We start from the raw sequence: 13518 nt of genomic DNA on the forward strand, positions 1-13518 counted from the left end.
AGGCCTCCAGTCAGTACCACCCACCCTTCTTCCCCTCTCAAAACCAAAGTGATCGTTCTGTTCTGACCACACCAAATATTTGTTAGACATAGGTGGGCAGATGCTTGCCCAAATCTCACTCAAAGCCCACTGCCATTACTCAAGCTATGCACACTCTTCCATCATGGATCTCTGTATGTGTAGCTTTGGTTGTGGTGAGGCAGCGCTTTCCCACAGCATGGTTTTACATGCACTTTACATGCATTAGCCCTCACCAACCCAGACGAAATGCATGCATAAATTTGTACCCATGTGCATATTGTGCTTTTTGGATTTTTGCATGAGCTACATAAAACAAAGGAGTACTTGTAAATCAATAAGCTACTTCAAACTTTGCTATTTTTATCAAGTGAATGTTGGCAGAGTTAATGCTGTTAAAATGATAGTTTCAGATATATTACATACTCAGATATCGACAGACCATTCAAATTGCCAGTAACCATTTAGAAGGATCCATATGATTTTTAAAGTGCACACACACACACACACACACACACTGTTAATTCCACTCCCATGGCAAGTAGGAAAAATTGTTAAAAATGCTGGAATCCATCACATGCCAATCAGCCAAGCATATTAGTATGTGTCTTCCCACCATAATGAAGTTCTTTGAGTGTCTTATTTGACAGCTGCTTTGCCCCGATGAGTTCCAGGGGGAAATCTGAGGAACTGTCAAGTGAAGTGCATTTTCCCTGAGTTTAACTGAAGTAGGATGACACAAATTGAGTTTTAACATTGTGGAATATAATAAAGCAATACAGAAGCTATGCTTGGAATGATCATCATGCCTGCTTTCAAAAATTATGTTTATTGAATGACACACATTTGAATGAAAAATTAATTTTCCATTTGACTTGTTTCTTTCTCATCTTTTGAGCAAAAACAAAACCCAACAATCCCCAATATATTTGGTGTGGTGGCAAAGACAGAAATAAAAAGTCACACACATTTTGGGATATGCACCATGTATATTGTTATGCCAGACTATTTCATCTATAGTGATGAGGGCGGACATTTCTAGGATAACTACAAGGGATGTCAAAGGGAAATATATTCCATTTTCGTGAAAAGTATGTTGGTAGACGACTTACATAGGTTACAATGAGAAACTAATGCATGTATTCAGCATGCCTCTTGAGCTTGTCAGACTAACGTTTACTAGACTATTAAGCCCTCAGTAAAAAAAAGAGACAATATTCAGCATTTGTTTTATATAACTACTAGTATCATGAAGCCCGTTAAATTAACGGGTGCTAGAACAGACCTGTTGCTCTAGCAACCTCGGGGACATGCGCAGAGCGCATCCCGCCATGTGCCCGCGCACACCCGCCACTTCAACAGTTCCGCCCGTCCGTCCAAAGTCTCTGCGCTCCAAGTCCCAACGGCACATGTGCAGTAGCGCAATCCCATGGACACAGGGACTGGACACAGAGACACTTGCACTTTATTATAAAGGATCTGCGTTTCATCCAGAGATCAATGTGGGGTTTTTTTTAATAAAAGAAAGAAAGAAATGAACTAATACTAAACTTAGTATTAGTAAGTATCAATGGGTTGGATTTGCCTTCCACAACGAAGAATTCCTTTCATCTGCAAAAGGCTTCTACAGTAAAGGAACCCCACTGGCAGAACTGGGGAGAAGGCTAGTTTCATTTATTCCCCTGCCCCTTGCAGCCCTCTATGACCCCACTGAAATAAATCTGCTTCTGAAGTTTGAGGGACCCTCCAGAACAATGGGAGGTGATGTGGGGGGCAGGAGTGGCATAGGGAAATGAAAATCAGTGAAAATGCTTCTCATCTCTCTATCCACCAGCATCCCAAGCAGAACTCCATTCAATTGATGCTGCAAACTCTAAATCCAACCCAATAGGTTTTGGTCCCTATTACATGGAACAAGTAAAACCTCCCACATTTAAAAATAAAATATTTTGGAGGTTGTCAGTTCCAGTAAGCTATTTTTAATGGACAGGAAGAGGTGGTAACTTGCTATCTCAACCAATCAGAGAAATAAATGCAAGTTCAAAAACTGAATGGAGACCCAAGCCAGTATGGTGTCTCACAGATACTTCAGAGTACAACCTCCATCATCCCTGAGAACTGGCAGCTGGAGCTGATGGTGGTTGTAAACCAAAACATCTGGTGAGCACCATGCTGGCTACCCCTCCCATAATCAAGGGGCTTAACAGACAGTAATCTACTTGATTTCTTCAAGCAGCCATTGTGTGTGTGTTTGTCACACCATGATAGTAAAAGATACCAAAGCATAGACAATTCATAATTTCGCTGTTGAGGTAGTATCTCTTTTATAAAATGGTTTAATAACCAACAGACTGCAGTAGAATCCTTATTAAATGAAATTACATTTGCTAGTTCTTTACTCTTCATACACAGAGTTTTTCATCTCAGGGTGCCACAGTAATAGGAAACAGTGCCTACTTTGGATTTCTCCCTAGGTAAAGGTAAAAAAGGTAAATGAGCTCTGGACTGTTAAATGCTGTCAAAGGCAACTATGGGGTTGCAGCGCTTATCTCGCTTTCAAGTCGAGGGAGCCGGCATTTGTCCACAGACAGCTTTCCGGGTCATGTGGCCAGCATGACTAAACCGCTTCTGGTGCAACAGAATACTGTGACAGAAAACAGAGCGCACGGAAATGCCATTTACCTTCCCGCCGCAGTGGTACCTATTTATCTACTTGCACTGGCATGCTTTCAAACTGCTAGGTTTGCAGGAGCTGGGACAGAGCAACGGGAGCTCACCTCGTCATGCGGATTTGAAGTGCCAACCTTCCGACTGGCAAACCCAAGAGGCTCAGCAGTTTAGACCACAACACCACCAGTGTCCCCTCGATTTCTCCCTATCATACAGCTGTTAAAAGCCTCTGGGCACAGTCCAAAGGAGGGCGGTGTACGTAGGGCAAAACTACACATGCTGAATACTGTTTTATTGTGAAAAGAACAGCAGCTTATCTCAGGATTGGCAGCTTACTCCTTCTTTGAATTGTGGCAGTTAGAAAATGAGATGGCAAGCTTTTCAAAATATTGGGAAGTATTTACAAGAAGATGTTCTTTTATTCCAGATGCACTCATTCTCTCTATACCTGCCCTGGTTCTATATTTGCAATCACATTACCCATAAGATTGCACTCAGATAGTGGGAACTGATCAGCAACACCAAAAACAAGTATGTACATATCCTTGACTACTACCAAAAATACTGAAATCACTGTATCCCCCACATAGGTAAACAGTTCTGAAATTTACCTAACAGACTAATTTATCCTCATTTAATTTATATAAACCCGTCTAAGTGTCGAATGATAATATTTCCCATGAAAATACTTAGTTGCAGATAACCATGAGCCAGATTAAAGGGGATTATTGTTTCCACTCCAAATCTTCCTTTGGATGTGTTTATTTTAAAACACAGACAATGATGTATCATTTATTATGCACAGTTTGCCTATTTACTTATCTACTAAAGCAAACAATGGCTGATTATCAGATGCTTTCATACAATTAGAGAATATATCGACAGGCAAATTGACAACCGAAAGAAAAACTACTGAACATCTGCCATAGCAAGTGGGGTTTTCATCTGGCGGTACATGCAGACCATAGCAAACATAATTTTGGGATAAAAATATGGCCCCTTGTGAATACTCCTATCTCAACAAGCATTTATTTGGATATTAATTAGGGCTGAGCTGAAAAGGGACACCACTTTCACAAGGATCATTATCGGAATTGAAAGAAGTCTCCCTCTTTCTGCAGTTTCTGGTGAATCATTGCTAAGGGGCTGCAAAAGTGTTCATTTTCAAAGAGTTGGGCAGGACAGCAAAGGTCCATCCATCTGCTGATGCAGGACATTTGTTCAAATCTCATTGTTAAAACCACCACTTAAAAACTTACTATGGAGCCGAGTGTACCATTTTCTGATGAAGTCTGTTCCAGTATCCAAACAACTCATACTAACCAGAGACTCTGGTTTGTTTGTTTGTTTGTTTGTTTGTTGTTTTTTAAAAAAGTTAAGTAACAATATCCCCTCTTCATTTGAACCTAATGCTTTGGGGTTCTACCTTCCTGGGCAATAATTGTCTTTATTTAATTGTCTTTAATTAATACCACAGTATTATTGGTTACAGCAAATAGTCAAATCTGATTTACTACCTAGTATTCTGATGTCATTGTGCCCATTGTGTGGTCTCAAGTAAGAATGAAACACAGTGGAACTCAAGTGGGTTATGTGCATGAAGTACAAGGTCCACTCATGCAATGGCACTTTCCCCCTCCTCCTCCTCCTGTTCACCCCTTAAAACTGTTCTGGGGGGGTTCCCCCCCCCAACTCTCCAGAACAGGCTTAGAAGGCATGGGTGGAAGGAGAGGCTGGAATTTCATCGCATGAGCTGACGTTGTTCTGCACATGAAACAACTCTGTTGAATCCCACCAGGAGTTGTTTCCTTAAGAAGTCCACTGAAGTGGGAGCAAAGGAGAAGTAAAGTACCTCTGAGGGGTATCAGACAGTAGTAGTAGTAGTAGGATTAAAGCTCTGGGAGGAATCATCCTCACAAAATCACTACTTTCGAGCTGAAAAATGAACCTAAAGAAATTTGGTTCCACCATAAGACCATTTGTGCATCTTAAATCACAATATTCTGCTCTATATAAGCTGGTCAAAGAACATAAGCCCACAATGACGTCAATTAAGGATGGAAGCACATTATCTAAAGGGTCATATGGTGCATTCTTTCCTCTGCTATACAATTTTAGACTGCAGGTGGGGGGATTCACATTTGAATGCTTCTTCATATATAAAACTAATAAGTAAGGATCTAACTCTCGCTTTTTCTCTTGACACACTAGTTTCTATTCTGTATGGCATTCGCACCACAATTCTTCCACCTTTAATCTAAAATGGTACAGCCCATCAAATTGTGCATTATGACATGTTTTTGATTTTGTGTCTCAGCTGTTTAGCTGCCAGTTATTAAATACAGCTGTGGCCCAGAGCTTCCTGTGCATTAGATATGAGCACATATCTCTCTTGCATTCGCAATGGTCCCTGTCAATATTTCAGCAGAGGTAGGCAATTCACACACAGACACACACACACACACACACACACACACAATAATATGCACAGAAATTGGTTCTCTCAACTGAAATGAATGTGGGCATCATTTCCAAGTGGAGAAATTCCATATAGGCATCAGATGAATTCCCATGTTCATAACAGAAAGCTGGACAAGGGTAGCAATGTGAATGATTCCCCTCCCCCCTCCCCCCCCAAAAGCTTTTTGTTTGTTGTAAAAATGCAACAGAGGTTGAAAAAAATGAAAAAAAAATGTCTTTTGATCTTCAGTATATATATACACATTCTTAGGTCCAACCCAATACAACGTGAGCAACAAGGAGATAGCACATTCCAATGATGCAGCTCATAATCATCATGGGAAAACCCAACCTGAAACAACAAGAAAAGATAATTGAAGAAACATCACTTTCTTGCTGAAATTCTAAAATCATTTAATCAGCCACAAATACACATAGTAACTTTCAGACCCAAGGTATTATTAATCACATAATTGATATTCATTGTTAGCCAGAGTAAACTCATTGAAATCAATGTAGTAGCTAAAATCAAATGGTTTCAACTGGTTTACTCTGGGTTTGACTTGATGAGGTATCACCTACATTTTCTAAAAATGCTGAATAAGAAGGCAATGCGCGTTTCACATTAAATCTAAAGAAGAGGTGGATGCATGACTCCTTCACAGAGTTTTTACAGATGCAAGAGTCATTCATACATCTACAATCCATCAAATCTCTCTAAAAACTACAAGTGGGCAAAATGTGGCTTGAACTGTCATGACTAATAGCCATTGAAAACAATGCCCTGGGAATTGGTCTCATCTAAAGTACCATTGATTCCAAGGGGCTTAGCCTTAGCAAACTTGTGCTGGATTGTGCCAGTAATTTGGAATGCAGTAACTCGTGGATTTCATTTAGATGTCACCAAGGCATGTACTAGGTTTACCGGTGTTCCTCAACAGAAGAATTCTAGAACTGCCGAACCGTCTCTTTGGTTTTGCCAGTTTATGAGGAAAAGGGAAGAAAACTATAAAAATGCATGGTATCTGAAGAAGTGTGCATGCACACGAAAGCTCATACCTATGACAAACTTAGTTGGTCTCTAAGGTGCTACTGGAAGGAAATTTTTTATTTTTTTATAAAAAATGGAATTTTTATATGGGGTGCTATGGTCCATGGGGTCACGAAGAGTCGGACACGACTAAATGACTAAACAACAGCATAAAAATGGAATTAGCCATCAGCATTATGGTATATTTATCCAAGACTTCTGAAAGGATTGCCCAGATTGAAATGTGTTTCTGCACCCCAACTGTGGGGAACCTTTGGTCCTTCAAAGGCTACTGAACTACAGCTCCTGACATCCTTGGTCACTGACCATTCTTGCTGGAGCTGATGCAAAGTCATAGTTCAGCAATATCTGGAGTGCCAAAGTTTCCCCAGCTCTGATCTACCCTTCCACATGTCAGATTATTTCTTGATTTGGTGTCTTCCCAATCATAGACTAATTTCTTTCACGTGCTGCATAAGATGGAGGAATTTGAAATGGGGGTGGGGAGCAAGGGGACCTAAAGGGTGTGTTGCATACCCTCCAACATTTCTCCAATGAAAATAGGGATGTCCCATTCCCTAATGATAATGTTACTGTTTATACCCCACCCATCTTACTGGGTTGCCCCAGCCACTCTGGGCAGCTTCCAACATATATAAAAAACATAATAAAACATTAAACATTTTTTAAAAAAACCTTCTTTGTACAGGACTGCCTTCAAATGGCTCGGGGCTCAGATAACTCTATACCCTCCAACATTTCTCCAATGAAAATAGGGACATCCTAAGGGAAAGTGGGACATTCCAGGATCAAATCAGAAACTGGGACGGCTTCTCTAAATCAGGGATGTCCCTGAAAAATAGGGACACTTGGAGGGTCTGGTGTTGCACAAAGGCCTCGTCACCATGTTCAGGAGGGATATGCTTTTAAAATTTGTACAGGGCTTATTAGGAGTGACTGGACCAAACAGATAAAGTCTGGAAAGATGATTATATTGAATCCTGCTGCCTTTTGTTTCATTGATTATATTCCACTCTGAGAGACCTTTATGTATTTTTAGTGATCCTAGGATATTTGCCTTTCATGACAAAGAATAAAAATTTATAGCCTTCAGGCTCTGTAAATCTGAGTTTTGATTAATTTAGTTTTAAGAGGAAAGCTATATAAAAATGGCATGCATCATTTTAACTATGGAAAATGTATTTTAATTATGTGTGTGTGGATATTGGCATCTAAGTAGCGTATAAGTTAAATTATAATAATGTGATGCCAATTTTTTTCTCATAATTTGAATTAATTACATAAACTTCAAGTAATTTTAATGAAAATAAAGTTGCTTGTCACCTGGTTTAATCATTAAGAAGCTTCATCTTTTTATGCCTTTTTAATGCTAAGTATAGTTTTTGTGCTTTTTTTTATTCAGTTGAAACATGTAGTGATTTTTAAGTAGAAAGTCCTTACATTTCCTTATCTCTCAGGTCACTTCCTGGCTTCCAATTGGTAATCTGCTTTATCTTTTCACAAAATTATGACTAAAATAATGCAATTATTAAACACCATTTTCAAATGTGAGAGAGGTGACTGTATGGAGCTAAAGATTAATTAAATGGTTACATCTGACTACTTTTCTCACAAGAAAAATTATTGCCATCTATCTCATAGCCTACTTTTTCTCTCTCTAAAGCATGCTTTTTTCGTTTTAACCAAATGAGACGAGAGGAAAATCTAACAAAAAGGCAAACCATAGCCATTTAAAGACATTCAAATAGAGCAATGTACATGGAGGGGGGAAGATGTAAATGTATTGGCAGTTGTGCCACGAATTCTTTTTCTTATGATGCCTTGCCTTGATATACAAGCAGTTGTATCATTTGAGGATGGGACAATATATATATATATATATATATATATATATATATATATATATATATATATATATATATCTGCAAGCACATGCACCTAGATCAGGGATGCAGAAGCTGTGGACCTTCAGATGTTGTTGGAAGGTCCAATTCCCAAGGAACCCCAGTCAGCATGAACAATGGTCAGGGATGATGTGAGCTGTATCCCAACAACAAATGGGAGGGTGAAGGGTTCGCCATCCCCACTGTCTGCTTGTTCTCCATCCTCTGACATCCACTTCCTATCCCCGGATGCTTTAACCTTTGATACTGGTCTTGGAATTTATGCTGCCACAGAGTTGGGACCTCAGACCTGTATATGTGTCCTTCTACCAAACCCAAACGTACCTGACAACCTGAGGATCTCCCGGGTAGTGTTTAGACATGTGTGCATCCTCAGTGGCTTCTGCTGAGCCTTACCACTGGTACATCTAATCCAGGAGCAACCAACATGGTACCCTCTTGGTGTTGCTGAATTAACAGCTCCCATCATCCCTAACCGTTGGCCATGCTAGCTGAAGCTAATTGAAGATGTAGAGTAGACCAACAGTATCTAGATGACACCTCTCCACTATTCTTAACTCACATCATCTTTCCAAGGAATCAGGCAGAGACCTCCTCTTGGGATACACTACTTGGAAAATATCACAGGGATTGAATCTAGGATTTTACCCTGAGCCATGAGCCCTCTGACATACAATAGATGCCCGCAGCCCAATAGCAACAAACCACTGCTGCTGTATTTTGAGGATAAGACTTTATGCTACATATATCATGCCTTGAAGTCCAACCAATTTCCTGGACAGAGACTGAAACAGCACAGAATTCTTCAGATTACTTTTTAATGTGTGCCATGACTCACCTAAAAGCTGGGCAAGGGGGAAAGAGACAGTCCGTTCATTGTATATCACTGGTTTGTTCAGAGTTTATGTTCTCTCTCTCTCTCACTCACTCTCTCTCACTCTCTTTCTCTCTCTCTCACTCACTCACTCTCTCTCACACACACACACAATTATAAAAAGCAATTATATACATTTTGAATACTCCTAAAATCTACATTATCTACTCAAACTTAAATGTTTCTGTATCTACTTGTTTCTAGCACTTCATACAGCTAGAAGTGTATACTTTACAACTTATGGCCTGGATCCTAAGATAAATTAACTTAAGCAAATTCATAGAAGAGAAGTTTCCAGTTCTCCCTCTCCCTCTCTGCAAGTCACCTATGGCTGCTGAAAAACCTAGCTTGGGGTTTCAGGGCCCCTTGCAAAGAACATGAGATGGGCCTCAGAAGTTGTTGTGGAAGAGGAAGAAACAGGGGGCTTTCCTTTTTATGCAGCATAAAATTAAGTTTACGTGCAACATAAACAAGCAAGCATTATACATATCTGCACTGTAAATGACCCAGATAGCCTATGTGCCTGTGCTTTCAGATCCAAATTTCAAGCTGTTGTAGCGCCATTATCTTGGCAACAACAACTGCAAACAGGCAAAGCAAACATAGGCTTGGATCCTCAGACAGAGGTTTTCCATCCCATCCTCCTCCTTGTTCTGCTGGAATCCTCCTCTCTGGAGAAGCACATCCTCGGCAATGTGGATGAGGCTACCAAGCATGGAGGGAATGATCCCAAATGAGACTTGGAATATGTAGTGTTGGCCACCCACAACTTTAAAGGGCAATTTGACAAATTAACAAAGGATGAGGCTATCAAGGGACTCCTAGTCATGATGGCTATATTACCTCCAGAATCAGATGCAGAATGTCTCTGATTACCAGTTGTTAGGGATCTGCTAATAGGGAGACTGCTTTTGTGCTTGTGGCCTTCCCATGAGCATCTATGGGATATGGGCATCTATGGGATGTGGGCATCTAGGCTCTGACAGCAGGATGCTGGACTGAATGGGCTTCTGATCTGATTCAGAAGGGCTCTTTGTATGTTCTAATTTTTGTATCTCATATATCAAATTGTAGTACAAATCATAGACATATCTCATAAAACACCTATTTCAAACAACATACATACAGACCATCCCCCAACTGCCCCTACATTTTAGAGATGTCCAGAATATCCACTAAATTTTGGGCACCTGTTGTGCCAGACACAGCAGGTGGCTAAATTTGCTTTGTGATCCTTAATGCCACATCAAAATTGCTGTGGATTCCAGATAGCCTAGATTTGCATGAGAATTACTGCGTGCTTACCTACCAGTAATCATACACAGCAGTCACCAAGGATCTGAAAACACTGAATAAAACCTATAATCCTATTTTGCTCCGATTGCGAAAATTACAAGAATTACTTCTGGATTTCTGTGTCTTGAGTCTGTGCCCAGATTTTTACATTTAGCTGCTGTTAGCAATAACCCACACATCAGGGGTGGGGTGGGGTGGAAGAATAGATCTCAAGAAAGACAAATTAAAAGCTAGGTTTTGCTCTTCAAATTTGGAAAATCCTGCTGGATTTATTTTGTTGAAATCTGCACTCATTTTTTTCAAACAAAATATGTGCTAAACATTATACTGACCTTCTAGAGAACGAACAGCTGCCAGATGCTTCCTATTAAGACAGTAAACTTTTGAGCCTCATAAATGCACACATTTTCTTTCCCAGAAAGCGTTATCTCTTCTACTATCCTTTTCCACAGATAACTTTCTGAGTCCTCATGAAAGAATTTCCCATTGCACACTGTCAGGTATCAAGTCTTGAACTTTGGTTCCTATCAAATGGCCACCAGTTTCCTACTACAAGTGGTAGGGGAGGACTTTCAACTGCTTCATTTAATTTGTAGATTAGCCTTGTAGATTAGCCTTCCCCAACCTGATGGTAGCATCATCATTATCACATAGAAGCAGTCACCAAGATGGTGCCCAGGTGAACAATGATACAACGATGGATGGCCTTTCAGCTCGTCCCTTAGAGCAGGGGTGCCCAAACTTTTTTCAAAGAGGGCCAGATTTGATGATGTGAACATGTGTGAATCCTTTTGGGGGGGATTTTACCCCAGGGGGAAAACTGCTGCAGGGGAAGTATTAAACCGACCGGTGGACCTTGGACGTGCCTGCCTTAGAGCAAAGCAAGGCCTCTGAGACAAACATACCCTCACCGTCCCATTGGTCATGAGATGGTGAGCATGATTATTTTCTCTCTTAAGAAATTCATAGAGCAGGCATCCCCAAAATTCGGCCCTCCAGATGTTTTGGACTACAGTTCCCATCTTCCCCGACCACTGGTTCTGTTAGCTAGGGATCATGGGAGTTGTAGGCCAAAACCTCTGGAGGGCCGCAGTATGGGGATGCCTGACATAGAGCTAAAGGAGGGAGTTGGAAGAAGGACTTATTCTTTCAGCTCTAGGCCTATGTGCTTTCAGAGGCTCAGATTAATTCTCCTGGATCTTACTTTTATTCAGATTGCTTGGAAAAGCAATTCTCGCACATTCTCTTTTTGTGTCTTGCAAGGCAGACCAATCTAGGGAGAGGGAAGGTAAGTGACCACAGGAGGTAGTGCCCATGGCACTTACTCCAAAATCCAAATGTGTTCACAGGCCTAAAAAGGTTGGCGACCTGAAGGAGCGTCTCCACCCCCATCGTTCAGCCAGGACACTGAGGTCCAGCTCCGAGGGCCTTCTGGCGGTTCCCTCACTGCAAGAAGTGAGATTACAGGGAACCAGGCAGAGGGCCTTCTCAGTAGTGGCACCTGCCCTGTGGAACGCCCTTCCATCAGATGTCAGGGAAATAAACAACTATCTGACTTTTAGAAGACACCTGAAGACAGCCCTGTTTAGGGAAGTTTTCAGGGCCATCTTAAGCCCACCCAGTGCCCTGGTGCTAGGTCCCTCCAGCGCCCCCCTCCAGCGCCTCTCCAAGGGACCGGGAGTGCCAAGCGGACCGCGGCAGCAGCACGAGGCCACCTCTGAGGACTCCGTGCTGCGCCTCCTTCTTGTTTCCCCAGCGCTGGGTTCCGCTCAGTCAAGCTTCGCCACCAGCGCGCGCACCGCGGGACCAGCAAGAGATGCTTGGGCGCTGTGCGCGCGCTGGTGACAAAGCTCAACTGAGTGGAACCCAGCACTGGGGAAACGAGAAGGAGGCGCAGCGCTGAGTTCTCAGAGAAGGAGCGCAGTCCTGGCCAGATCGCCAGAACCCTGCGCTCACTTGGCGCCCTTCCAGTGTCCGGCGCCGTGGTTCTCCACGCCACTAGCCTCTATGGCTAGGACAGGCCTGGAGGTTTTAATGTTCGATGTTTTATCACTTTATTATTATTATTATTATTATTATTATTATTATTATTATTATTCTGTTGGGAGCCACCTAGAGTGGCTGGAGAACCCCAGCCAGATGGGTGGGGTATAAATATATTATTATTAGCATTAGTATTATTCTCTAAAGTCCTAATGTACTGTTCATCCACCAGACAATGGGAGAAATGCAACACTATAAAATACAGCCATACACTGAAAGTGATCAAATAATAAAATCAAAATTTTAAAAACCACCCCTCTTCACTATGTCATTAAGACCACCAATTGAACAGTCATGTAAAAAACCACCAAGCTCCAAATAACAAACTTAACTGTCAATAAAATTAGCAGCAAACTGCCTGGGTGTTGAGCTTTCATCCTTAAAGATGTTGCCAAACCAGAACTCCCATATTCTCTGGCAGTACTGCCATGCTGGCAGGGGTTAGCGAGACCTGCAGGCTAAGATATATGGAGGTTATCAGCTTGGGGAAGGTTGTAGACTTCCCTTATGCACAGTAATGCTTTGGTAACCAAGAGGATTGATTACTGCATCATGCTCTCCATTAGGATGTCCAGGACAGAAGCTACAGCTGGTGCAAAGCACAGCAACACACCCCTCAAGAAGAATAGGGAGATAGGAACAGGTGTACTCTAGTCTAGGTGAGCTGCAAGGAATTTGCAGTTGCTTCGGGTACTATTTGAAATATTAGTTTCATCCTTTGAACCTCTATGCAGCCTGAGCACAGCGTAGTCCAGGGACTGCCTGTTCCAGCATGAGATTTTAAGAACTTCAAGGAAGGACCTGCTTTGACTTCCTTTCATCAAAGTAGTTAAACCTGCTGCGGTGTGAAGTAAGGCTCAATTCTAGGTCTTTGGAATAATATGCTGCCCCAGGATATCTACCTCTGCCTCAGCTTTTCTTTGTTTAGGAAATATCATAAGGGCTAATCAACGTGTATCACTAAATGTTACTGTATCTAACATGCACATTTGTGAAACAGAAATAGTTACTGAAGCAGTATCAGAACCACAGTAGGCAGGAAGGGGGAACTGAGCACTTTCCTCCTTACTATGATTCCAGTGGAAATTCTTTCATCCTGCCACCACCCCACAACACTGATTATTTCTGGTGGGTAAGTTCTTATGGGCACCCATGTGAAAGGAGGGCAGTTTTTGTCAGGACAGTGGCAAGGGGAAAAGGTC

General features: G+C 41.6%; 1 protein-coding gene across 1 annotated transcript in view; it reads right to left on the bottom strand.

Annotated features, from left to right (window-relative positions):
• Window positions 1-5392: 5392 nt before the first annotated feature.
• OCA2 (OCA2 melanosomal transmembrane protein) overlaps window positions 5393-13518 on the bottom strand; it is a 153899-nt gene continuing 145773 nt past the window's right edge. Inside the window, exon 24 of the mRNA XM_035115521.2 lies at window positions 5393-5500. Within this exon, the coding sequence (XP_034971412.1) occupies window positions 5416-5500 (85 nt within the window). The 3' untranslated portion in view covers window positions 5393-5415. The remainder of the gene's footprint in view (window positions 5501-13518) is intronic.

This window comes from Zootoca vivipara, chromosome 4 (genome assembly GCF_963506605.1).
Source record: "Zootoca vivipara chromosome 4, rZooViv1.1, whole genome shotgun sequence".
NCBI lineage: Eukaryota > Metazoa > Chordata > Lepidosauria > Squamata > Lacertidae > Zootoca > Zootoca vivipara.